The sequence below is a fragment of the Catharus ustulatus genome, chromosome 2, assembly GCF_009819885.2.
Source record: "Catharus ustulatus isolate bCatUst1 chromosome 2, bCatUst1.pri.v2, whole genome shotgun sequence".
In the NCBI taxonomy this organism is placed as follows: Eukaryota; Metazoa; Chordata; class Aves; order Passeriformes; family Turdidae; genus Catharus; species Catharus ustulatus.
Window position 1 is genome coordinate 109,106,182 of NC_046222.1, and position 27,080 is coordinate 109,133,261.

The 27,080-nt window shown below is 40.6% G+C and overlaps 1 protein-coding gene across 1 annotated transcript in view; it reads right to left on the minus strand.

Moving 5' to 3' along the window:
- MAP3K15 (mitogen-activated protein kinase kinase kinase 15) overlaps window positions 1–27,080 on the minus strand; it is an 86,445-nt gene that overhangs the window by 1,513 nt on the left and 57,852 nt on the right. The window contains exons 12-26 of the mRNA XM_033052336.1: window positions 26,935–26,984; window positions 24,347–24,442; window positions 22,892–22,979; window positions 18,647–18,780; window positions 16,359–16,486; window positions 14,549–14,679; window positions 14,150–14,255; window positions 11,597–11,754; window positions 8,233–8,416; window positions 5,618–5,795; window positions 4,790–4,964; window positions 2,906–3,091; window positions 2,396–2,501; window positions 1,019–1,229; window positions 83–195 (exon numbers count right to left, since the gene is read on the minus strand). Coding sequence (XP_032908227.1) covers window positions 83–195; window positions 1,019–1,229; window positions 2,396–2,501; window positions 2,906–3,091; window positions 4,790–4,964; window positions 5,618–5,795; window positions 8,233–8,416; window positions 11,597–11,754; window positions 14,150–14,255; window positions 14,549–14,679; window positions 16,359–16,486; window positions 18,647–18,780; window positions 22,892–22,979; window positions 24,347–24,442; window positions 26,935–26,984 — 2,044 coding nt within the window. The remainder of the gene's footprint in view (window positions 1–82; window positions 196–1,018; window positions 1,230–2,395; window positions 2,502–2,905; window positions 3,092–4,789; window positions 4,965–5,617; window positions 5,796–8,232; window positions 8,417–11,596; window positions 11,755–14,149; window positions 14,256–14,548; window positions 14,680–16,358; window positions 16,487–18,646; window positions 18,781–22,891; window positions 22,980–24,346; window positions 24,443–26,934; window positions 26,985–27,080) is intronic.

Here is a 27,080-nt window from a genome sequence, read left to right on the forward strand (position 1 = left end):
TATGGTTTTGCATCCTTTCAACAAACACACGATCCCATATATTTTTGTGTAACTAGTATATTAATTCTGCAGTACCTCATACCTTTGGGTTTAAGTTTTAATTGAAGCAAATGTAATTCCTGAGTCTTCTGTTCCAAAGATTGTCGTAAGAGGGTCTGATACTCTCTCTCCTTCTGAACGAGGTTTTCCAAAAGCCTTATGAGAGATCAAACACAACCACACTGAGAATTAATCTCACTGAAAAGGAATTATCATTTTTAATGAGTACCACAGGACAGAGGCATTTGTGAAGTACTGTCTTAACTAACATCTCTAATGGTTTTAAAGATTTCTTTGGTCATCTGAGACTCATGGGTGCCACTTGAAGGTTTTTACCGGCAGAATTTAGTAAATAGCTCAGAAATGCTGTTCCTGCTGTTTTGCAGCCACCCTGGGCAGAGTTGCTGCCTTTATACTGTAATTTACTACTGAACAATGTAACACTGATGTTTTACCAGTGACTTTCTGATCATGGATTTACATCACATCCATAAAGAAGAATGGGAACTTCAGCTGTTAACACGCTGGCAGCAGCCTACTCTTGTAACCCATAAGAAACAGGGCAGGGCTCTGGTAGTGCTCATTAGTGGGCAGCCTGTCCCAGGAGCCAGGACAGAGCTGCTCTGGCCTTTCCTTGCAGGAACAGCTTTGAGGCACTGACACTGAGCTGGGGCAGATGCAAGGAGTAGGAAGGAAACTGGCACAGTTGCACAAAGCTAATTACCATGGAAATCCAATGTGACGTTCTGCAATTAACAGATTAATTACACAGAAACAAAAGCTGTACTGAAGGATATCCAGTTGCCATACTGCACTGCCAGTGCATTCCAAATCCACTCGTGTTCCTGGAAGGCTTTATCACAAAGCAATCGGGGAGCAGTACTGTGGTTAAGTATTACCCATCAGTGTAGAAAGCATGGTCTGAGAGCTTGACAAAGACTGCCTGAACATACATCCAGAGTCTTTACAGGAGGGTTACCTTAAGGTGTCATGTTTAAGTCTGCCCAGCTCCTGGCTGAGCTGCTGCTGAGCCTTTTGTGACACCACAAAACTGAGGGTGCTGACCCCGGATGTGATGGCAGCGTCCTCAGCCCCATTTTGTTCAGAGGGCTGGAAACTCTCCTCCACTTCATCAGCATCCTTGTCCCCACATTCAGTTTCTGATGCTGGCTCAAAGTGAGTGCGAAGCTCTGGTAAAAGGAAAAAGGAAAGGGGAAGAATCAGATTTTTTGGTAATTCTGTCTTCAGAGTTTGTGTAGTTTGTTCTTCGCTACTGTGGGTGAGGGAGACTGCATAATGTGCTTTATTGCAGCACTGAGCAGTGGGAGTAATGAAACCTCGTGTGAGCTGGAGCACAGGTGCGCAATGCCAACTGATTTAAGAATGAGCAGCAGAGGTAGAGCTGTAGATCATAGTTGAAGTGGGGACAAATATCATATACGAGTAATAAGACAGTCAATAAAACAGGTTAAGGAGAAATCCCTGAAAGCTTGCATCTTTCCTAAATGGCAGGAAAACAAATGGGTGCTTTTCCCTAATGCCCCTGGCCAAAGAGTGTACAAAGCATTCCTCTTCTCCAGGGAGAATTTCTAGCCCCATTTCTCAGAACTTGCTGCAGGTGGCCACCCTTATTACCAAAGAACGGTTGCGAACTCTCTCATACAAAAAAAGTCCTAAAAAATTTGGCCAATTTATCTTTAAAAGCCATGGCAACTTTGGACTGAAAGGGCTCACTGTCACTAAGTGTCTCAGAACATTCCTATACTGGAAGGGGTGCTCAGCATTTTAAACAGTTACAAAACTACTTGCATATTTCCAACTTAACTCATTCCTAGTGTACTTAGACATTTATCTTCCTCCCCCTGGTAGTTTTCCCTATTGTCCATCTATGGGCCAGAATCATCCTCTTCCTCATATTAATGCACTCCCTTCTACACATCAGTTCCATAGCTCATTAATAATTTTTCAGAACACATAATCAGACCTGTGCAGTGTTACCCACCCTGGATGTCATTAATATGTACAGAGTAATTTTCTTTCTTACTGGAAAATCTCCAGCTTGGACTGAATTTAATTTGCCTTTTTGTGTCATGGTTGGACCATGCTGGGGGTGCAGCACCGCTGGTTATCTCCTCATTATGTGCTTTTGTACTGCAAGTACAGCATTAATCCTCCAGATCAACACTTCTTTCTCTGCAACACTCTGACCCCATGTCTTTTGATGAGTGGCACATGGGGTGCAGTTAATGGCATGCTGAAAGAGTAAACATCTGAACTGTTCCATTTGCTACAGCTCTTTGATATGTGGAAAACTTTTTTTTTTAAAAAGGGATTATTTTCAGCTGCTTTGATTTACCTGGAATAAGGATAGTGACTGCTGCTTGGACTGCACGGCGGATGATGTTATCCATTGCAAACATCCAATGGGGTCTTATTAAATGATTCCTTAATACTTTGTTCACCTGTAAAAGTAGCAGTAAACACCATTTGCTCACACCTTAGAAAAGAGAATCATGTTTTCCAAGTCATAGTAAGCTTTGCAAGGTAAAAACTGCATGCAGCACTGAAAGCCTCCCACCTTTCAAAGTCTAAACAACAGCTTTGACAGTTTTAGGCTACAGCTTTCAAACCATTTCAAACCAGACTGTGACATTCAAAGTCTTCTACAGTACAAGGAGGGAGAGGAGTGAGGAACAGTGGGGAAGCTGCAAACCCCTGGGATAAGCTTTGCTCAGGAGCAACCTGAAAGGTGTCCCTGCCCATGGAAGGAGGGTTGGCAATAGATGATCTTTAAGCTCCCTTCCAACCTAAACCATTGTGATGCTTCAAAAAACTCCTCTGCCCCTGCATCAGGAAAGGAACTCACTGCATCCTGGAATCCAAACAGCACCAGATGAATCTGATTGATGGAAGTGCTGTCAAAGTCCAAATCCATTTTTAACTTGGATATTGTAGAAGCCATCACTCTCTGCTCAGGAGAGTGTATGAAGTCCCTTAAAATCCCAATAATCTGCTTGATGTGGTCCACTGAAAGCTGCAGTTTTTCAGAGCTCTGGAGAAAAGATAATGAATGTAGATCAAATGAATTCAGAGTAATTAAACATCTATTTAGTGGCATTAATATTCTTAGAATTACATAGCTTTGCTTATGTATATTTCTCATTGATGAACAGAATCACAAAACTTTTGTTTCTGCAAAGTCTCTAGTTTTTATATTTTCTTAAAAAAAATTAAAGAACAATTTCTGTTTTCAAAAGAAAACTGTAAATCTATTGCTACTGTGGCTGTCACAAAGGGAAGAGGTTCCAAATTATATCTACACATTCCTGCAATGTACTGCAGAGGGCAGCTCTCCTCCATAAAAACAGCAAAATGAGTCGCTAAGAGATCCAAATTTTTAGATGCTCTCCTTTCAATAAGCTGAATCTGGACTTCTTTCTAATAATGGAGATATTTGACTTCCTTAGGGAAAAAAATAAGTTTATATATGCATTTATCCCAAGTAAAGAAAAGGTCTAAAATGACACAATAATTGACTGTGTTTATTCCATGGTTTTCAGTCCATAACCCCCATCATTAAAGCCATCCAAATGTCTGTAAGAACAACCTCTGTAATTAAAAGGTAAAGGGAGTATTACATAAATTATGGAAAAGAGATGATTACAGCAGTGCTGCAAAACAGCTGGAGACTGAACCAGGACTTGCTGCTACTAAATAATCCTTCATTGAGGAATATACTTGGAGCCCTGATAATTTCTGACTCTGAATTTTAATTGTTTGTAAGGCCATCAGCTGTTTTGCAGTTTAAGCTCAGAGCAGAAATGTACCCCAGTTGCTTCCCCAGCCTGAGTTTGTGGTCTGTAGAGCCCTACAGGAGTCCCTGTGGTGCAGTTTGCCAGGGAAGGAGGCACAGGGAGCAGCAAACCCTGGGCTGTGCGGAGCTGACCATGGAGCAGCAGGGCTTGACAGCCGAGCCACAAATGTCAACAGTTGGCTGGGGACAGCATACCATGAGTCAGCACGGTCCCCTTCATGGGAGTGCAGTCCAAGTGAAAAACCAAAGCTTTAGTAAGAATAAATGATGGGAGAGTGCCACAAACGAGTGTGCTGGATGCCCAAAAATCACCGACGAGGATGAGCAAAAGTCAGATTCACCACAGAGAGGCACATCAGAAGTGGACATTAAGAAAAGGCCATTACATCTGTGTGGCAATGTTTGACTGTGCATTAACCATCCTATGATTTTTTTTCTTGCTCCTCTTCACAGTAACTAAACCTTTCCAACCAACCTTCCCCTCTTCAGAATATCTATCTTAGCTTTTATTAAGATTCATGTACTGCAATCTTGGCACCTAGTTAATAAAGGTTTTATTAAAAATTGTTAATCAGGTCTCTACCTTTAAAGCAGAATATACCTCTTACTATGTGGTGTTCTAGCTCCACATCCTTAAAAGCCAAAAGAAAAGACAGTATCAAAACCACCCAACACACTAACCTCAGCCCTCCACAATCTCACATCAAATGCCCAAACCTCTCCTTCATATAAAACCAAGAGCCCATTAGCAGGTGGTGTTTGCTACCCATTCACACAACAGCAAACAGCTCACACAATAACAGGTCCCAAAGATTAAAGATACTCAGAAGGAACAATCCAAGCATCTTCATTTATTCATTTTCAGAAAAGAAATAATTTGACTTGGCTCATTATTTTCCCTTTAACATGGGAAAAGGTGAGCTGAAGTGAAATTACCTGTGCAATACATTCCTGTAGATTGGAAGCAACTTTATCCTGTTCTTCCTTAAGGATTTTATAGAGGATTGCTCGGCGCTCACTGTCCTTGCGCAGCAGGAACAGCCCGGAATCCTTATCCTCCACAGAAGGCAAGGTGTTCCTGTCCTCCGAGACTGAGCCCTCATCAGGGACACTGTGACAGCCACCCAGCACAGGCACAAGAGAAACCTCAGCATTAGCAAGGCACCAGGACTGCCAGAAGGGAGTAAGGATTCTTCTGGGGTTAAAAACTCAGCAGCAGATTGATCAGACCAGTAAATGCTAATTTTGAGACAGAAGATGGTTCAGATCCTTTGCTGACTCAAAACCCACATGGCTGATTTCCCCTGCTAAGAAGCTGACATTAATGTCAGCTTTGGGGAGGAAAGCTGAAACTACTAATTTCTTTCTGGACCCATACTGTGACATACTAATTTGAAAGTATTGCTTTGTACTTTGGGAGAACTGTATTTATGCTTTCCCTTTCCTCCATTTTGTCATGAGCACATGGAAGGGTCAAACCCTCATTTAACTTCTAAATCTGTATCTACTCAATCAGTAAGACCACTGACATTTACTCACAGGAGGAAGGAAAGTGTATAAGTACATAGAAACCTTAAAGGAGAGGATGATTGTTCATTATTAAATACAGACAATATTTACATTAACTGGTAATCTATGCAAATGAGTGATTAACACATATGCTTACCTAACAATTATGCGAAAATATTGCCCTCAGATAAAATAAAATGTGAATTAAATCCAGAGAATCCCTCAAGGTTGTCAAGTGAGAAGCAAATAATTTACCTTAGTAAATGAGAAATGGGATGCTTTGTCTGAATCTCTGAAATGGATCTTCTTGGCCTTTCGAAAAACACATCATGCTGTACATCAGAGTCTGGTGAAACAGAGCCGTGCTCACTGCTGCTACTGCCAGCCTGCTCCCCATGGATTGGCAGTGGGAGGGATGTGGTCCGATTATAATCTAGGAACAGACACAGCAAAATGTGTGACAGAACTCAGCCAAAAAGGGCAACATGCTTTTAACAGCTGTGATCATCTTCACTGATACCTCATTTCGCAAAATGGCTGATACCCTTGTTGATGAAAAGCAGTAACACAATCCAAAATCATTGCATGCATAAGCAACAAAAGACTTTAACAAGTTAACTGCTAAACCCAAAGACATCACAGATACAGGAAATGCCATTTTGTTACCTTCTCTCACACATACACATAATCCCCCTTGATGCTGGTCTCACAAAGTGGCTGAAATGGAGATGAGCAGTTTAAAGAACCTAGAGGTTCAATTGCTGCTCCACCCCAGCCCTCTCTCTAAGCAGAGAGCACTCTACTGCGCCCTCCTCACCTTAGTGTTAATGGGCATCAAATTGCACTCTCCATACCTGAGATATCTGTCTCACTCATATGTGATCCTGCCCTTAGCAAGGACTCTCTCAGCACTAGCCTGAAGGAAATATCTTGTCCCTTTCCAATTCATTTTGAAAGTAAGAAAAAAAAAAAGATTAAAAACCCAAAAAACCAAACCAAACCAAAAAACCAAACCAACAGAGATGTCGAGAGTTTGCTGTAATCCTGATTGCTATTTTGCAGCTGTGTGGCAGGAAAGGTAAAGAAGTTCTCTTAACCCAAGATGAACATACTTATGAAGCTAAAATATGACAAAAGTTTTTGATGCTTGTCACTCCAAATTCTTGGAGGTGAGGAAGAGAGACAGAAGTTGAAAGTTGTTCAGAAAGCTCTGACATACTCCATGGCACATGACTGATACTCAAATGGTTGAGTCAAACAGTCACAGAAATGAAACAATATATGTCACCTCACAAAACCTGGTGCAAGGCATCTCAGCAGGACAGAAAATTGAGAGCTGCTGTCCCAAGAGTAAGGGCTGAGATTTGTTCTGGGCTGCCTTTATTATTGGAAAGAAAAAAGAGATAGAGATGGAATGGAAAGATGGGGCCAAAGCTGAAGAAATTTGAGGTGAAAGAAGCAATAGAGGAAGAAGATGGTGAACTGGTATAGCTGGGACTGTGGGAACTGTTGTGCCAGGACCTGCCTTGGGCAACCAAACTGCCCCTGGGCATGGCTGCAGCAGCCAGCACAGCTCTCCCCAGCTCTGGCATGCAGAATCACACCCTCAGTTGCCACCAGGTGCCTCTCCCTCTCCTCACCCAAAGCACAGTTCTCACATTTGCTCCCTCTGCTCAAGTCCATGGCCAGCATTGAGCTCACTCCCTGCAGCACCAGCTCCATAACCTCACCAATGAGGGGGAGAAGGGAAGAAAGGAGGAAGGCAGGAGGAGGGAGGGGTGCACCTCCCCTGACATTTGACAAAGAACCTGTTGCTCCTGAGGCTGCTAACAAGGCAAGCTCCACACTTTGCAACATCGTGCAACTTATCCAGGAAGACATCCTCAAGAAAGAACAGAAAGACCACAAGAGAAGATGACTGCTGTGGGACAGAAAGCTACAGCATGCCAACAGCTCCTGCTTGCCACTGCCCTGGCTGAGCAGTAGGAGCTCTCCTATTATCCCAGTGTCACTGCAGGGGCTGGAGTTCAGTTCTCAGAGACCCTCAGGACAACTGGTGATGCCCATTTCCTTGATGAAACATTCAGCTAGATGGTATAAATTCCTTCCCACTTGTTCCCTGCAGAATTCCATTATTTCAAAGGTTATTTGTTGAGAGGGGAAAAGCTCAAATAGGAAGAGCTTCAGCTTGCATTGGGAGTGTGTGTGTGTGCAGACAGGCGAAAGAAGCAGCAAGACCAGTGGCTTTTCCTGTTTTGAAACAGACAGTTCCTTCATATGATTAATTTGGCAGGTCTATATTAAGGCTCCTTATCTTATCACTGAGCAAGTGGCTGATACATTTTGGGGGGAGGGAAGAAGAAACATGCTATGCAGATAAAACAAAATAACCCACTAGACAGCTATTCCAGCAACCTTTGTGCCAAATTTCAGTGTTACATACCAAGTTTGAAAATGCTGACCCAAATACCTAATAGACCTTTCAGGTATCAAACACTTACTCTATGAAACTAAGACCTCTGAAGTGTATATAATTGTGAATCTAATGCAGAACTACTTTGGAAAGTCCTCATCAAATGTCACTTTTCTAATATTAATTTAGTGCAAATGAGGCATTTATTTCTGGGGAGAAGAAAAATTACCTTGGGAGGTTTCAGTAAGCAAAATAAAAAATAATCAAGGCACTTTATTTTCTGGGAATCATTAAATTTAAATATGTATAATCACAAATCACAGGCATTTTCAATAGCTGAGTTCCTGCTGTTTTCCTGGCAGAAATGTCCTTTGTAAAAGAAAGTGCTTAATGATTCCAATCTTTTATGTAACACTTAATGATGATGTTGAGTTGGATTTGGCTGATAATTCTTTACCTGAAGGCTTGAATGCAATTTTGCTTTTCTTGCCCTTGTTCACTTGCTTCAGGAAAGAATCTCTGAGCAAATCAGATGCTGTAACACGTTTGCTAGGATCAGGTTCAAAACAGAGCAAAACAAAGGCCTTTGTTTCAGCAGACACTGATTCTGGAATTTCAGGATGAATCTTAAACATCCCAACCTGCAAGTAAAACACAAATACTAATTGTTTTTATGAAACAACTTCAAGGAGACCATAGGCCAAATCTCTTACAATACAGTCACTCACACTTCTCCTGACTCTCATAGAAAAGGAGGGATCCAGGTACCCACATAAAGCAGTGAAGTGACAAAGTTCTAATCCTTTTTATTCATGGTTTTATTTCATGGCAATCATGGTGCAAATATCAATGTGAAATTAAATAAATGTCAGGGTATGGATGTATCTAATCACCTGTTTTCAGGCAATCTTGGGATCTGGGCATTATTGATACCAAGTGCTTCAAATATTGCTCCTTTGACCAGCCACAAACCCCTCCAGCTATTGCACAAGTTTCCCATCACCTCTGCTCAGAGCTGTGTCTCTCAGTTGCTGATTCCTCCAGCACATTTGTGCCCAAGAACAGCAATAATTTCCTCCTCTAGCACCGACAGCCTGGGGCTGCACCTGTTCTGCTCCTGCCACTGCCAAATTTCCTTGCACAAATAAGCACAATGACCTTGCCAGACCTTGTCACCACCCCCGCTCTCAGGACAGATGTCTTCCCTAGTCTTTCAGTGTTATTTAATTGAAAATCACATGATGTCCAAAGGTTTAACAAGATCCTTATTAAATCATTCTTTAAGTAATTACTCTTATTTTAAGCCATTACTTAAAAGAGTCTCTTTTAAGACTCTGTCTTTAAGTAATGAAAAATGTGCTTCTAAAGGTTGCTCCCCCCAGTGATTTTTCCAGTTCCTCTCCGCCTTCTTATTCTCTAATGTCAGTCTGGTGGAACTATTTGGAAGCCAGAGCTGTATAACCTGTATGTACATGTCTGGAGAGATTATGGTTTGTAGTCTCAGCATCTTCACACAAAACACATCCGGGAGAACAAGCACAAAGATAGTGCCCAAAAGGGAGACAGTAGCCCAGCAGTTAAACAAGTGCCATCTGCTTTCAAATAATCTCATTACAGAGCTGCATTAACACAATGTGGCACTATTAGGCACTCACAACACTGGTTCAGCTTCAATACAAGCTGAGGCAAAAAACGCTGAGCAGTCCTGTTCCAGTTTGAATGACAGGGCAGTAATAAAATGCTAATAGGGCTTTAAGGCCTTCCAAACCATGACCCTAAGCACATTCAAGACTCAGTGTCACAAACTGGCAGCACTCTGGTGCCAGGTTTCATCCTTATGCACTAAGCAAAAGTGTAGGAAAATTCCAAACCAGGACCAGTAAGCTTGAAAGCTTGTCTCTGATCTTATCTCAATCTCTGTTGCTCAAGGGGAACAAGTTTCGTCACAACCACCTGCAAATTCTGTGGCAACATCAGTGTACTTTGCCTCCAATGAATGCCATTTGTTTGTACTCTTTCACACAGACACAGAAGCACACCTTCTGAGCTCCTAGAATAAATACCATGCAATGCACATCCAGCCAAGACCTATCCAGTTCCTGGTTTGCTATAGCCCCTTTTCTCTACTTTGTAGAAGTCTGTTCATTTGCAATTTCTAAAGTGACTGCACAGGGACACTTAGACCTTCCCTCTCCTCACCTGTCCTATGCACAACAGAGCATTCATGTGTAGGGGTGGGGACCTGAAAAGTTTGATATTCCAAGTTTTCCAGACTTCTTTTTACATGCTTGCCCAGCCAGCCAAATCCAGTTTTGAAGGGTTCAAATCCAGCTTTCAGCTTGCTTACTTTCATTACACAGAAAAAGAAAAGATGGTTTTTAACCTATGGTGCCTAGCAAGACACAGTTCCAAACAGGTCCCAGCAGAGCCAAGAAACAGGAAAGAAAACCAAATGCCTGACAGTAGTACATTAACACAGCCTGCAATAAGAATGCTAAAAACTTCCAACAAACTGTGCTTTAAAATAAGATGTGTAACTCACTGAACAGTTCAACTACATGCCAGGTACATAAGATGAAAAGGCATCTGCCACCAGAATTGTATCTGACATTTACAGTGATGTGGAAAACAGTCTTTTTCCATGGCTCCCTCAGGAAAGCATTAGTGAGCCAAACCACATTCACTCAGGCAGCTTCTTCTGAGGTATGCCACAAGCTGACAGCACCAAGGTGACCTATTATACCTCTGAAATAACTGTATCAAAACTCATAATCATCCCTTTGCTTGCCTTTTAGCAGTGGGATAACTCGTAGGCCTAGTGTGACATATTGCATTACAAGTCATGCTGAACTGAGCCCAGATTTCCATACCTATTGATAAAGACCTGATTTTGCCACCATGGTCAAATTAATGATGACACAAATGCTCAAATAGTGGCTTTCAACAAGATACGTGAAAAACTTACAACACTGCTAATTTAAAGCAGTTTGCTGGGTTATGGATGAGATATTCTCCTCTCTATAAGAATGAGAATTCTCAAGCATAACTGAAAACTAAAGTGCTTTACTAAAGGTCTACTGCAAGCCAATGGAAGAACCAAAAATTTTCAATCTACTTATTTGTTGTATCACAGTTGTTACACTCCTGTTAGTTACAGAGGTAAAACAAGTAACTTTAAAAAGCTTTTATTATCAAAACTATCTGAAGAATTCTCAAGTGTTAATTATTGCATTGAAAACAGATACACCAAGAGAAACAATGTAATAGAGACAACAGCTTACTAAGGAGGACCCGAAGGACTTGCAATGCAAAATACAGAGTATTTTACTTCTGTAATATATACTGGAAATCCTGGAAAGTTATTCCCCTGCCCTTTTCCACATCTTTCTGCATCCATGTTGCAGAGACTGAGCCTTTAAAAGGTTTTCCTTTGGGAAGGAAGCTTACAAAAATTGCTTAAAGGAGCAGAAATAACTTGTTTGTCATTATTGGGGAGACTGGTTACAAGAAGGAAATCAAAAACCAGGAGCAGTAGATTAAAAAAGTAACACAGAGGATATTAGTTTCATAAGTCTTCACTCATTTTTAAAGGTTGCTGCTCTGAGTCATGACCTATTTCCAGCACAAAAATAACTGATCACCCCCTAGAGCAATACAGCTTTGAGAAGGGAAGGATCTTTCAGCGAGAGTTAAAAGCACAGGTCAGACTATGGCTTTGTGCAAAAACACCCCATGTAACACAATGTTATTACCAATTAATATTATGAAATTATGCTATATTTGAAAATTCACCAACTCTAAAGCAAAAACGTTGTGTTTACTTTAAACATTGCAGCTTGAGGCTCTCCCAGCTCATGGAATGGAGGTTTGCCTGTTGCCATCTCAATAATGGTACAGCCCAGGGACCAGATGTCAGCTGGAGCACCATATCCTCGTGGTCCTTTATCAATGATTTCTGGAGCCATGTACTGCAAGGTTCCTGCTCAGGACAAAAAGAGCAGGCAAGTGTATATTCTTCATTCTTATTATGGAGGATTAACACAACACTCACCAAGTCAAAAATTTTCAAATGCAACCTGTATAGCCAAATACCTTATCTCCCATACCATCACTGAAAACTAGACACAAACTTATGTAATAGCATCTTTTTTTACAAACTTCTTTTTGTCCCCTCTTTCTAACACGAGATTTCAAACTGCTGAAAGTCTATTTGCCACATAATCCAGTAGCTTCCCCAGGAAACAAAATTATATCAAATTTTTGCAGACACCAACTTTTAAAGATTATGCATGTAAGAGATGGCAAAATCTAAGAAGTGACAGATAGTCTTCATGAGAATAATTTTTCATATTTAACCCCAATAAAGAGAACACTAATGAAAGGGAATTTCAAACAGTTTGAAAAAAAGCTATTTTTGCAAATATAGGGCAATAAATAAGGCAATCCATCATAGTTTGTCTAGAATTCCAGGATGTCTTGGATGTGCTTGGGATTTCTGATATCCAAGGTTAGCAAAAAACCACAAAAACCAAAGACAAAAACAAAAAACCAACAAAAAAACAACCAAACAGCAACAAAAAACCCACCAAAAAAACCCAACCCAACAAATGAAACAGTTAAAATTTCTGAAGTTATACATATTGACAAGATAAGATCCTACTTATAGATAATCTGAGTGTAATACTAGTAATAATACTGATAAAGAACGGTACAGAAAAAAATTAAATAAAAGATGGTCAATTGGGTATCACTGTTATTGAATCATTAACTAACACAGCTAACGAGGTCTTTACAGGAAGAGCCCACACCACCACCAGCAGAAACCTCTGCATGTTCAGAGTGTTTTGAACACTACAGTTCTTTCTCCATCTGAATTTGTATCAGCTCTGTTATGACATCTTTAATTTAAAGTATTTTTCTTCTTAGGAATGCAATAAAACTACACTGCAGTAGAGCTGTGAACTATCAAGTAATGGACATATGGTGAAGATAAAAGGGTATCATATGTTCATTGAGTGTGACAGCTGCAGAATAGAAGTTCAAGCCATAGCTTTGCCCTCAGGCTGTGTGTCTTGAATGGAGGGATGTAATGTTTAAACCACCAGAAGTCTGACTCTTCAAACCATGTGATTTTATTACATAATGTTTAAATTTCAGGGTTTATGTACCGAGTTATAAAACAAAACCAAACTGCTAGAGACCTTTTAGGGTCCTCTGGGGTATAGCTACCTGCTTACTGATTTAAATCCAAAATGATAACTTAGGCATTTATTCACGTGGCAAATTACATCTCAAAGGCACAAACAGGGCTGAAAAATTCCAAGAACAAAGAAGAAGGGCACAAGGAGAGTTACTTCCTTTTATTACAGTATGGTGACTTTTCTGAAGATATAATTTCTCCATATATCATCCCTACTGACAATCAGTTGCTAAAAAGTCACTGAGGAGTATATAAAATACAGGCAAAGAGAATTATACTGAGTAATAATGATACAATGAGTAAAAATAACTGAGAAAGGCAAGTTACTTCAGAACCTTAATTTTATTTTCATGGTTTCCTTTGTAAGAAAGCTGGAGGAACTGCAGACTCACCACCAGAGAGGTAAAGGGAAGACTTGATTTTTACTTAAGTGAAAGTTGTTATCTTTTTGTCTTCCACTCAGAAGCCATTCACGACTAATGGTTTTGTGTACCATTTATTTAAAGTGCAGGCAAGTAAGAAGCTTGTGATATCAGCCTTTGCCTAAGGCCATATAACAAGCACAAACTTCAAGACAAGTCACCCACATATGTGACTACATTTTGTATTTTCATGTAGAGTGTCCCCTTTTGCTCAGTGATTTTTGTTTTCCCTGAATATTACACATCTTTAAAACCTTGTTGTATTGAAAGCAGTTCTGTAACATATCAGCCTAAAGTTTTCCTGTAAACTGTTGTTTTCACTGTTGTTAGCCAGTTGGTTGGGTTTTATAATTAGTACCTCAAAACTGAAAGTGTTCATAAGTTTGAGTTTGATCCTCTGCACTTTCAAACATACGTCTAGAAAGTATGCATGTGTAAGCTACTAATATCAAGATTGTTAAATGAAAAATTTGCTAAATTCAGGTATTTCCAGGTGTAATTGCAACAATCAATTGCTACCTAATAAACATTTTGAAGAAAAACTTTTACCCCCAAAAAGTAAAATGGAAGACACATTTAAAAAAAAACAGTCATGAAAGCCACCAAGCCTATGTTTATGGTGATCACATTGACATTTACTCTCCCCTGCAAACAGAGACCCAACAGTGTTCATCATTAAGCCAGAGAGTCTCTTGGCTCAAATGCTAAACCTGTCAAGAAAACCCTTATAAACTCTGCTAGATTAATCTTACCTGTAAATGTTTCAGTGCATGGATTGATTCCTGCCAGCCGTTTGGAAGTGCCAAAATCCGATATTTTAACCACGCCACTGTAGGTGTTCACCAGAACATTGTCCCCCTGTGGTTTGGACAGGAGAGGGAAGGAGGGGAGGGAGGCAGTGAACAGGGAGGGGAGACAGATAAATACAGATTCTCAATCTCAATACTCCTTCCAATTCACACTTATCTTTGTAATACACCTTTCTACAAAACAATATTCCAGGAGCACCAGGAGGAGGAGTTGGTTTATGCTTTCCTTTTGTTTTCAGCTTCCATGAAATCCTATTAAAAATTTTACTTCAGACTAGAGCAGAACTACCTGGAGTAAAGATAAAAAGCAAATCAAACAAGGCACAGAAAAGGCAAAGTTACCTTTATATCTCTGTGTACAATCTGGTTCTCATGGAGATACTTGAGTCCTTCCAGAATCTGCTTGGTGTAAAATTTAATTGTAGGTTCTTTCATTGGGCCCCACTTAGATCTTAAGAGAGCTGAGAGGCTGCCTACAGGAGTTTAAGAAGAAAGAGTATCAAGACAGAGAAATCCCAAAATTAACAGGTAAGTCTGAATGAAGCCTTTGCTCAACAGATCACTCACAGCAAATAACTTGCTGCTGCTCTGGACAGGTTATTTCTTATTTGCCAGGTCAGGTTCTACTCCCACAACAAGAATAAATGTCCTGACAGAGCTGGATCCCTCACTTCACTGTAACAACTGCTGAGACTACACCCTGCACCCATGTAGCCCTTAATGAAACAAGGACCGAAGGTAGCACTGTAATAAAACAAGGACTAAAGATAACATTGTGTGTGTTATACACTGTACTTCATGAACCACAGGTATGGGCAAAGACAAGCTGATTTTCTTGAGGCAGGGAGGGTAGAATCTAAAACAGAAAGAGCCTTTTCTTTACAAATATGGGATCAACTTCTGGCAATATTCAGAGACAGTAATGAAATCTCCTGAATAAACCTCCTGAAGAAATGTTCAGAGTAGGCCATCTACACATCCCTGATTCTAATAAAACTAATCTTTAAATAACACAAATATTTAAATCATGAGGCAAAATAAAGCTATTCTGCACAAAATAAACTAAGTACAGTAGGTCTACTTATGGCCAGAAAAATTCAGCTAAAGGAACTAGTTCACTCAACAGCTTTCTAAAGTAAAGTTTCCTCAAAGAATTTTGCAAAATCTGAACGGCTGGTTCCTTTTTAAGACTGACAACAGAGTTTAAAATATCTAAATTGGTTCAGTAATATCTCACCATTAGGAACTAATCACAGCACACTTTACTGTGCATATATGAACAGGAAACACCAGCTGACACTGTTAACAAGTGTGGGAAACCAAGTGGAAGTGTTGGTATAATTTTATAACATCTGCATATATCATGCAGGTCAAAATGTCTCAGTTGTCAGGTGAGAAGGTCACAAGGATTCAAAAACTAAGTAATTTCCCTACATCCCTAAATGCACTGGATATATTAGTAATTACACTTTGAATGTTTGTCTGGACCTTTGTTAGAAAACCTGAACTTTCCCTCCCATTTTTCTTATTTCTGTTTTTACTTTGCAAATTAAATTAAAGCAAAATTTAACACCCATTCTGTCACATCCTTGACACTGAAAGGTAAATAGCAAAATGAAGATGGAAATACTATAGAGAGGTTACAAAGAGATTTCACATCCTCTTCCTCCAGCAGAGAATCCTGGAGGAGTGAAACTGGAAATTATGAGTAAGGAACGCATCTCACTCTTATCTCTAATCTACCTAGGGATTAGCAGTCCTTTGTACGTAGCATTTAAAATACTACTTAATTGTTCTATCAGTGTTACTGCTCAAAGAGAAACTTCCACTGAAAGTTCATCATTCAGTCACTTAAGCTCAATGGACTATACAGCTCTAACTCCACTATTTTATAACACATGAGTATTTGAAACCAAATACTTTTAATGACTTCTCTCTAGGTCTAGAATTATTACAGAAAGGGGAGAGGGTACTGGGACCTATACTCTTTAAATTTACTATTTCTATGATAAAAGTGACTTACACATTAACATCCCAACAGAAAAGCCATACAGAGTGCACAGACACATTAAGTGCCTATCCATTGACTTTCAGTCAGTTTGGAGTCCCAAATGCTTTTTCTTTGGCAGACCAAACTCAGCATGATACAAACCTCCTGGTACCTGCTCCATAAAAATCTTAATGTATCCATTTTCTGAAACAGATCCAAGATACTGGACAATGTTCCGATGCTTTAAATATTTGTGCAGTGCTATCTCTTCATGAAGAGGTTGAGAATACCTATTAAATAATAATAATAATAATAATAATAATAATAATAATAATAATAATAAGAACCAGGGACTATTTCATCATGCAGAAAAAAGTTCTAGGCTATGCTTAAATGGTAGTTTGACAACAAAACAGATTTTAGGGATAGCACTCCAATTCTCAGCAAACACCTTGTCCATGACCTTAAAATGCAGCATGATTCATGACCTATTCCAAAAAAGTAAAAAAGTACAGAGACAGATCTCAGAGGAAGCCTGGTGCAGAAACATACCCTCCAAGAATTTATATGTGTGTTTTCTGTACCAATACATAGCCCTGTCTTTGACTCCAGAGCTCCTCTCATGCTTTTTACCCTCCCCAAAAAGAATACAAATGAGATACAACTGCAACCTAAAACCAAAGATATACATACAGATTATTAAACTGTCATATTTATGATATATAACATATATTTTCCCCAAAAACAGAAAGTCGTTATTCTCAAAAAGGTACTTTTGCTTAGTAGGAGGAAATAGTACAGTAATTTCACGACCATAAGGCGCACCGGACTATAATGCGCACCCCCCGGGAGTTGGCAAATTTTGCAACTTTGCAGATCAGATAAGGCGCACCGGACTATAAGGCGCACTTTTTTTTTTTTTTTTTTTTTTTTAAGCGAGGCTCCGCCCCCAGCTCCCCCCACGCGGTTGCTGGCCAAGGCCCCGCCCCAACCCGGCAGCCATTGGCCCCCGGGCCTGCCTGTATCTGCCATTCCGTGCGGCATCCCCGGGGCTGGAAAATGCCCGCCGCCGCTCCGAGGGCGTCGTCGGTGCCAGAAAATGCCCGCCACCGCTCCGTGCGGCGTCCCCGGCACCAGAAAATGCCCGCCGCCGCTCCGTGCGACGTCCCCGGCGCCGGAAAATGCCCGCCGCCGCACCGTGCGACGTCCCCGGCGCCGGAAAATGCCCGCCGCCGCTCCGTGCGGTGTCCCCGGTGCCGGAAAATGCCCGCCGCCGCTCCGTGCGGCGTCCCCGGGGCCAGGGAACGCCTGCCGCAGCTCCGTGCAGCGTACCTGGGGCTGGAAAATGCCCGCCGCCGCTCCGTGCGGCGTCCCCGGGGCTGGAAAATGCCCGCCGCCGCTCCGTGCGGCGTCCCCGGGGCTGGAAAATGCCCGCCACCGCTCCGTGCGGCGTCCCCGGCGCCGGAAAATGCCCGCCGCCGCTCCGTGCGGCGTCCCCGGAGCCGGAAAATGCCCGCCGCCGCTCCGTGCGGCGTCCCCGGGGCCAGGGAACGCCTGCCGCCGCTCCGTGCAGCGTACCTGGGGCTGGAAAATGCCCGCCGCCGCTCTGTGTGGCGTCCCCGGGGCCGGAGAAAGCCCTCCGCCGCTCCGTGCGGTGTCCCCAGGGCCGGGGAACGCCTGCTGCCGCTCCGTGCGGCGTCCCCAGGGCCCCGCTGCTCCGGGAGTTCCCTGGTGCTCCGGGTGCCCCCATGTCGGCGGGCTTGCCCCGCGCTGCCACTGCCCTGATTCCAGAGGCTTTCCCACCCTGCGCGGCGGCCACGCTGATGCTAGTAGGCCCCCCCACGCGGAGCGCCTCTCCCCTCACATCCTGACGCTGCTACAGGACACCTCTCCCCTCACAGCCAGGCACAGCCCCGCGGGGCTGTTCCCTCCTCACAGCCTGGCATGGCCCCGCCAGGCCACTCCCCCTCACAGCCCGGCACGGCCCCGCAGGGCCACTCCCTCTCACAGCCAGGCACGGCCCCACGGGGCCCTTCCCCCCTCACAGCCCGGCACGGCCCCGCGGGGCCCTTCCCCCCTCACAGCCCGGCACGGCCCCGCCAGGCCACTCCCCCTCACAGCCCTGCACGGCCCCGTGGGGCCACTCCCCCTCACAGCCCAGCCCTGCTGCGGAGCCACTCCCCTCGCGGCTTGCACTTCTGGTTCGGCAAATTTTGCCACTTTGTCCATCAGATAAGGCGCACTGGACTATAAGGCGCACTTCCGGTTTTGGGAGAAAATTTTAGTCAAAAGGGTGCGCCTTATAGTCGTGAAATTACTGTAATTAAATTTCAGTATGTTGGGATTTTATAAACTAATCACACAGAAACACATGCTACGAAGGGCCAAGTTTTCAAAAAACAACTGTATTTTTGTTCACAGTGTGTCTGTAGCAATGAACTAGGTCTTACCTGCTGTCTCTCTCAGGTATTTCTTTGATGGCTATTCGGACCTGGTTGCTAAGGTCTCTTCCAGCATAAACTATTCCATAAGTGCCTTTCCCTAGAACTACTCTCTCACCATTCTCATCATAATCATATTCATACTGCAAGCAGAAAAGATAAACAGAGCAGCACAGAAATGGTTATCATTAACATTTGACATGACAGAGAGCCTTAACCCCAGTTTAGCACAGCACAGAGGGGTTGCTGTAGTGCAGCTGCAGGACAGCAGCTTACCCACCAGACTGGTGCTTTACACAACTTCTAAAATTTCCCTCTTACTTTGCTTTTTGCAAACTTCCTTAACCAACTTTGAGAAAGATCCATTTATCCAAACAAGGAACAAGCCAATAAACCAAATTCAATGAAACAGTGCTGTCAAAAGAACCCATTCATGCATCATCTCTAAGAACTGCTGACAGAGCCTTCAGAACATGTAAATATATGGAACATAAGCTAAAATTTTGAAACCAGTGGTTTCATGGATAGATAAAAGTAACCAGATCATACAGTCACCCCAGGACATCCCCTCTCATTACTAGATTTTTCCAAAGGGCAGAAAATAGTACTAATCTTGTCAAAAAATTATTAAATACAATGTGGTTTCTACTGCTGCTGAAATGTGCTGGGCCATACTTCCAGCTGAATAACTCAGTGCTGGTTCACTGACTTCAGTAAAGCTACACTAATTTACACCACCTCATACAGTGACCTTGTGACAGAACTTTCCTACTCTAAATAGTGAATGATGCTTAATGGAAGTGTACCCCAGACACTATATAAAACCAAACTTCTTAGGGAAAAGTTGGGTTGAATAGCACACCCATGATTCAAATCAGGCAACTTATAAAGGATGAAAGGAGTTGGACAATTTAATAGTCTCAGGTATTGTCAGGAGTACACAGATTTCCCTTAGTAACTTTCCACATCCAAGAGGATGTCCCACATGGGAAAACTGCAGGATATTCTCTGTGGCCTCATGTGATTTCCCTACTGTTAAAAGAAACAACAAAACTTTTTAAAATGGCCATAAGTACTGACTTTTCTGTCAATGATGACTTTTTCTGCATTGTCCAATGTGACCCTCTGACACAGAATGCAGCCTTGCAGTATTTTTTTCACGTGCCTTTCCAGTTCACATTGCAGCCCTGCTGCTGCAGTGTCTGTGTGTCACTGACACTTCCCCTCCTCACCTCGGCAAAGACAGCAAGTTCCATGCTGCTGTATGGAATGTGCTAAAGGAAACCTGTCTGTCGCTTATCCTAACAGCATATTCTGCTCTGTGGAACTAAACTGGAGCAAGCACAGCTTTAGCACAGCTCCATTTACCACTTTTTAGCACTTCACAGTTCACAACATAATCTCGTTACGTGATAGGTATAACTGACCCAAAACGCCATATGCAAAACTTGTCAGGTTCCTTGGTAGGAGCACATCCAGCTTTCACAGCTATCATATGACACAAAACTGCAGAAAAAAGATAGCAGTCACATTGCAGAATTTAAGATTGACAGCAAACCCATCTGCAACACACTGGTCCTGAGCCAACCCTTTAATTACCGTGGAGAAACCTATGCTCTTCAGACTGGGTCCCATGATACGTGAAAATTGTTGGGATTTAGAGTTCAGTGCTCGTTAGTAGACAGTTTAATAGACTTGTATATACTTTAAGTCACTTTACATTTGCCTCTTCTCATCCCAACGGCTACAAATATTGAATAAACCACTGTTGGTTGCCAAAAATCTGAGTAAGTGACCACTGTCTGTGAAATCCAGTCAGTAGGTACAAATAAACAAGTGTTCATATCTGACCTTCTGTAGGGCAGAGTGTTCTCCAGAATATCCTATTTGGGGTATAGCAGGTAGTCTTAAAGTGATAGGAACATCTTCATATCAATATATGGAAGTGAATACCCCAAGGCTGAAGGAACTGCAACATTCACACTCCTTCACAACACTTGCTAACTGTAAAATTAGACTGCAGTTTATACATAAAATATACAACCCGTTGTGACAACATTCTCATAGAGATTCTGACTGAAATCAGATTTTTTTCCTCCAGACTTTACAGGAGGTTATTTCTACCTCTTCCTCAAATACAAACAGCTGTTTTATTAAGAACTGTTTTCTCTGTACTAGTGGAGCCCATCAAGACCACACAAAGCTGCATTCTCTTCATTTTCACTTCTTAAATGTGAGATCTCAAGCTGCAGAAAGGCATTAAGTGTCTTCTTTCATTTCTGCACTAAACTAATTATTTCTCTCCTTCAGAAATCCTGATTTCTGTTTTAGTGTTCTAACCTAAGACAATAAGTACAAGGTGACAACTCTGAAAACTTCAAGACAGGTAGAATGATACAGCTCAAAGATTTTAAATACATTTCTATAGTCTCATCTCCACGTGTCATTCATTCATGCAGGATTGCTTCCTGTCGAGTGATTTTTTCAGTTTAGTTTTTAAAAGGCTTAAGCCATGATGAGCTCACATCCTCTGAGAGACTGTTATACAGCTGAACAGACTGTATGGTGTGGAGGTAGTCCTGCTATTAGCTGAGTACATCATTATGTAATATAAAGATCTGCAGCTATAGCTAATACCCTGTCTGTACCAAGGCAGAGCCCTGAAGCTGTGTCAAGACCACAGATGGATGTATTAAACTGGGCTTAACAGATGTGCAAATTCTGTGGCCAAACAAACTCCAGTGCAAAAACTCATTTTTCTCACTATATGCAACTACATTTAACAGTTCTCAGCTCTCTATATTTTCTTTTTCCTCCCCTGAAGCCTCAAGTCCTACAAAAGCTCAGTACCATGAAGAGCTGCTTGGAATTGTCAGCCTAAGAGAATTGCTGGAATGAGACACAGTCAGAAAGACGCCCAGGTCAAACAAGCCACAGGAGGGTTTTCATGCTCATTAATTAGATTGATTAAATTTGCTTGTCCACAAATAAAACTTACAACCTACCTTCCATGGTGGCTTTTCAGAATTCATAACAAAAAAAATGAAGAATAATAAATACAGGATATGTATCTCTTATGAAGACATGGATTCACCTATCCCAACCTGAGGTCACATGAGATGTGAATAACCCCTTCCAAGTTGGTGGTTTTTCCTTTTTTCCTCTCTGTACTAATTATAAAGAAAACCTACAGCTACTGGATTCCTAACATGAATGTTACAGTGATAAGAAAAAAGCTCAGTGTATTAACCTGATCCTAAATACCTACAATATTCTCTGGGACAGAAGCCTGTCAAATTAAATTACCTGGAGTAGTAATGGTATCAGCTACCAGGTAGAAAAACTAAAGGTTTTGGGACACTAAGGGAGTCCCTTTCTCCACTGGACTCCAGAGGAAAACCGGATTTCTCCACATCACCACTGGACCTCTGGAGGGAAACTGCACCTTGTACAGGAGCACTGCTCCAGCTGAGCCACATCTGTCACTGCAGGAGGATGCAGCCACCATGGAATGGGACTGCTGCCAACACCCTGCCTGACGGGGTGTCAGGTTGTACTCTGACTTTGTCAGGGTTTGGAGTTTGTTTCTTTGTAGTACTGTATTTTTAGTTTAATTTCCCTAGTAAAGAACTGTTATTCCTAATTCCCATATCTTTGCCTGAAAGTCCCTTGATTTCAAAATTATAATAATTTGGAGGGAAGGGGTTTACATTCTCCATTTCAAAGAGAAGTTCCTGCCTTTCTCAGCAGACACCTGTCCTCCAAACTAAAACAGCAACTTTCTGTTCTTTGTCCATATATAAGCTGCACCTGATTATGAGCCGCACTTTGGGTTCGGATCAAAATTTTAGTCAAAATGGTGCGGTTTATAATCATGAAATTACTGTACCTGTGTAAATGGCATTTTCTTAGCATTTATTTAATATTTTATCTTTTTTATCCACTTCAACCAGTTGATAACACTTGATTCTTATCTATACATTGTTTGCAAGAGAATACAAACACAGTAACACATTTCATTAGGGATTTATACAGTTTACAGTAGTAACAGGCCCACTTCGTCAAACATGTGCATTTTTTCACTTTTTTCAAATGAATGCAAATCTCATGTACAAATAATTTTGAAAGAATTTGAATTTCATATACAATCAAGGAGTTTAAATGCTATTTATCTTCCTACTATATTGATAGGAAAGTGCAGAGAAGACTGAGAACAAGTTTCAGATTTCTTAGATCTTTTCATCCTCGACATACCTCTAATGTGTCTCCATCTATTTCTCCTTCTAGTTCCAAAGTACTGCCGACTGCCTCAGACAAAATTTCTTTTACCAAACCACAGAATCTAAAAAAGAATTACATAGCACAAGATCAAAGAAGAATACCCCTTCGGAAGCAGACTAAACAGATTCTTGAAAGTTGGGCATTGCTTTCAAGCTGATAAACGGACTAGCACGTTCACAGCTTTTTTCATTACTGACTTTTTCCATATTTATCCCATTTTAAATGATGAGGAACATCAAACACACACTGAAAAGCCTCATTATTTATAACATTATTTTATTTGCTATAGCAGAACCCAATAGTTACTTGTTATCACAACTGCATAGTAAAATCTTCTTAGATTCAACTCAAATACTTTTTCAATACATGCTTGGCTGCAAGTGTGACTACTCAGTATATCAGAAAATCAGATGTTACAGCTTTTTGTCAGGCATTCAGAAAGCCAAAAGTATGAAAGTAATAATGTGACTAGAAGAACAGAGTTTTAAGTAACTTCTAGTTTTCTGGGATGGAGATATTTAAGTAGAAGAACATTTTTTCCTGTAGTTCCCTGCCTGAGCCACTAATTGTTTTCTAAATTCTGTAAGAAATGGGTAACAATTTAAAATAAATGGGTAATAAAAAATATTAAAAAAAATTTCATTTCATTCATCTCCTCCATTAAATAACAGAGACACATCTCTTGAACTGACTCTTGCAGCACATTGAATACAGCATGAAAAATGTGACCATGTTTCATGACACACAAATTGCACTGCCAAATTAAGGCTGAAGAGGTAACATAAATTTTAGCGTTTCCTACCTTTTATGCAATGCACTCTGCAAAGCTAGTAATTTTCTTTAATCTGAGTTTACTCCATATAATACATTAGTAGTAATTATTGCAAGAAATAGTGAATATACCAAACCTAAGCGTACTAACAACTCCCTCCTACATCATTCAGGTGTATTTGCAACTACCGGTCACAAACCAGAATTTGGTCTGTAAAGATTTAGGCCTAAAATTCAGTTAGCCTGCTTATTTTTTAGAGACAACAGATCATCAGAAAATACTTAACTACAGGTACAATCAATAACATGGATCTGTAACACATGTAAGCTAGAATTTCTTGTTATACTTAGATACTCCTATTTAAATCAAACTGAGCAGACACACAAGGGAACCTGAAACAATGTAGCACCTTACATTACATGACTAAGATAAAAATAAGAAAAGAGCTGTAATTTATATTAGGCTGGTTAAGCCTTTTTCAGACATAAGACCACCTTAAGCATCACTGAGTTTACATTGCTTCTTCATGAAGAAAAAATAAGTGAAGAAATAAATAATCTGTTTCTCATGCAAAAATATTGATTTTCAATCTTTATGAAACCAAATTTATTTAGGATATAGATGAGGCATGCAACACCCACACAAACTGAACTCACCTACTACACTGGTTTTCTGTAGAAAAGTAGATTTGGAAGTCATCATAGTTGTCATGGACATAAAGAAAACAACATCGTTCATCAAACTTGGAAATGCTGTAAAGTTCACATTAGGAAAGCATTATTTTGGATATAACTATTGTAAAAAATAGGGCAATGAGGAGGTTTTTTTTAATTAGGAACACTTAAGAAACATCTTTTTCACAGTTAATTACCTCAGAGAAGCAGTATGTAACTATATATATTTTCCTTATAACTGGGAGTTTTTAGCTTATTTATATATTCTATAATGCTATCTCCAGTGTGATAAGCTGCTGCTTTCTCTGGTAAAATACTAGTTTATCTGAGGTGTACAGAGGTTGGTTTGTTGTTCACCTCCAATTCTACTTTTACACAATTCCATTCGACTCCTTGGTACTTGATGACAGCTCAATGGAAAGTGAATTGCTCTGACACTAATTTAGCTATCTAGAAAACCTTTCCTTAAAGACTGAAAAGCACTTCAGGTTCTTATAATTCCACTGTCCCTACAATAAAGCTGACCTGGAAAATACCAACAGTGTAACAGATCCTGGAGTATCATTAAGGGTTACATGGAAAATGTTCCAAAAAATCAGAAATATGTGAATATAACATTATGTCATTCTTTAGTTTCATTTAGGATAGCAATTTCTAGTCTAACAACTCAGATGAGCACATTATCTGACATGAGAACTAAAAGGCAAAGCAAGGTGATTCTTCCAGATATAGATACAGAATAAACAAGCCAGTATCTAAGCAACAATACTGCATTACAAACATTGTCATGTATGGGGTATATAAGTTGAACTGGTTAGTATAAGTACAGTTTAAGAGTTTTGATAGAGTGTATTTTAACCACTCTATCACATTTTTTTTAACCAAATGCAATTTCAAAAGTATAGCAATTTAAAGTTGTCACATACAAAGCAAACATCTAACTCCACTAAATTTAAAAAAGATTGCCTCTTCGAGCTTTGTAATGCAGTGATTTTTTAATCACTCAGCGGTGATTAAAAATCAAAGCAAATGAAATTAATTGCTTGCTTCCTTTTGATTAAAGTTATCTTTCTGAAAGATTAATTTCTGTGCATGGTGTTGACTGAAGGTAATTAATGTGGTACAGAAACTTTATGCGGAATTATTCTCAATCAGTTCCACAGACTTCAGTAATTCACATTGCATTGGAGTAATAGAACAAAATACCATGTAAAATTCATTTAAACCAAAGCTTGCATTTTTTGAGAAGAAAATACTGAAATTGTGATAGAATCTATGTCGAAATCCACAGTCTTAGGTTTTCAACCACTACTCACATTAGTCAGAGAAATACTTCTCTGAGCTTACTTGCTTAAGCAATTCATACATGTTCAGGGAAGGCAAATCTGGGACCTAAAACTTTAGGCACTCTGAGTCAAGATCAAAGCCTAGAAGCCCTCTCCTTTCAGAAGTAGAGAACCCATCAGGTATCTGAATTTCCTCTTGTGCTTGAATCAGAAGGTTTGTCAAGCACTTAAATTCATGCAGTCACACAAGTGGCCCCAGACAACAGTCACTTATGTCCTAGAAAGGTCAGATCCACCAGTGGACTCAGGAGCCCAAAGAGAAGGCAAAAGCCACCTGGTGTTCCCTGCACTTACAGTTCCTCTAGTGCTTAGCTGCAGCCTGCAAAATTCAGGTTTAACTTTTTTTCCTCTCCTGGTGTTCTGTCTCTCACCCTTCTGGCAGCAACGCAGCCCAACTTAACATACATAATCTACTTTAATGTAGTAATGCATTTTGCAATTATTAACATCAAACGTGAATATTTTTTATCCTTTCAGTTTTCAGAACCCTCCTGTTCTTTCTGATAATAGTCTATAATATATTCTATAATCTTTTTATAACATTCTGATTTTGGTACTAATATTTTGATCCATTTACTTGTGACTAGTGTTCTCATTAATCTAAGCATCACAAAACGGAACTGTCTTAACTATTTAAAGGTTAGTCCTTGAGAAACTCCACTAGTCATCCACATCCAGCTTAAGAATTCTTTTCTGTCCTTAGCAAAAACTACATTTATTCCTCAATTATTAGTTCTCTAATAATTCAAGTTTTAGCTAGTAGGTGTTTAAATAAAACCATATCAGAAGCATTTCTGGATTCCAAACAGAAAACAGACACCATGGTTTCCTTCACTTGAAGGAAAACAAAGTCTTCTTTCACTTATGGAAGGAAGCAGGAAGCGCTAAGGGCTCTTCCATCCTTCTGCCCTCCATGTTTTTAAATGCAGAGATGGCAATAACTTCAATGAAACATCTAGAAAAATCTACAAAAATAGTTAAAAGAAGTCTACCAGAGAATACAGACACCCATTTCTCCTCTCAGATCTGAGTGTTCCTATAAGAAATGCACAGCTCTGCCCATGCAGGGAAAGGCAAACTCTTCTGTGACATTTCACGGTAGGTTGGACAGAACAAGTTTTTATAACAGGCCATTGAAAGAGAGAAATTTAACGTAGATTTCCCACTTAAGGAAAATATAAAACATACACATAAAGACACTGTACTGTTTACTGACAAACCAACCTTATTCCCCTAATGGAAGAAGCTGCAAAATTCCATTCATGAATCTGTTTCTGTAAAGAACAAAGGGATAAAATCAACCACCGTTTAACCTTGACTTAATATTGAAAACAAAGCCACAGCATGGTAAGCAAAATAAAGATTTTCCA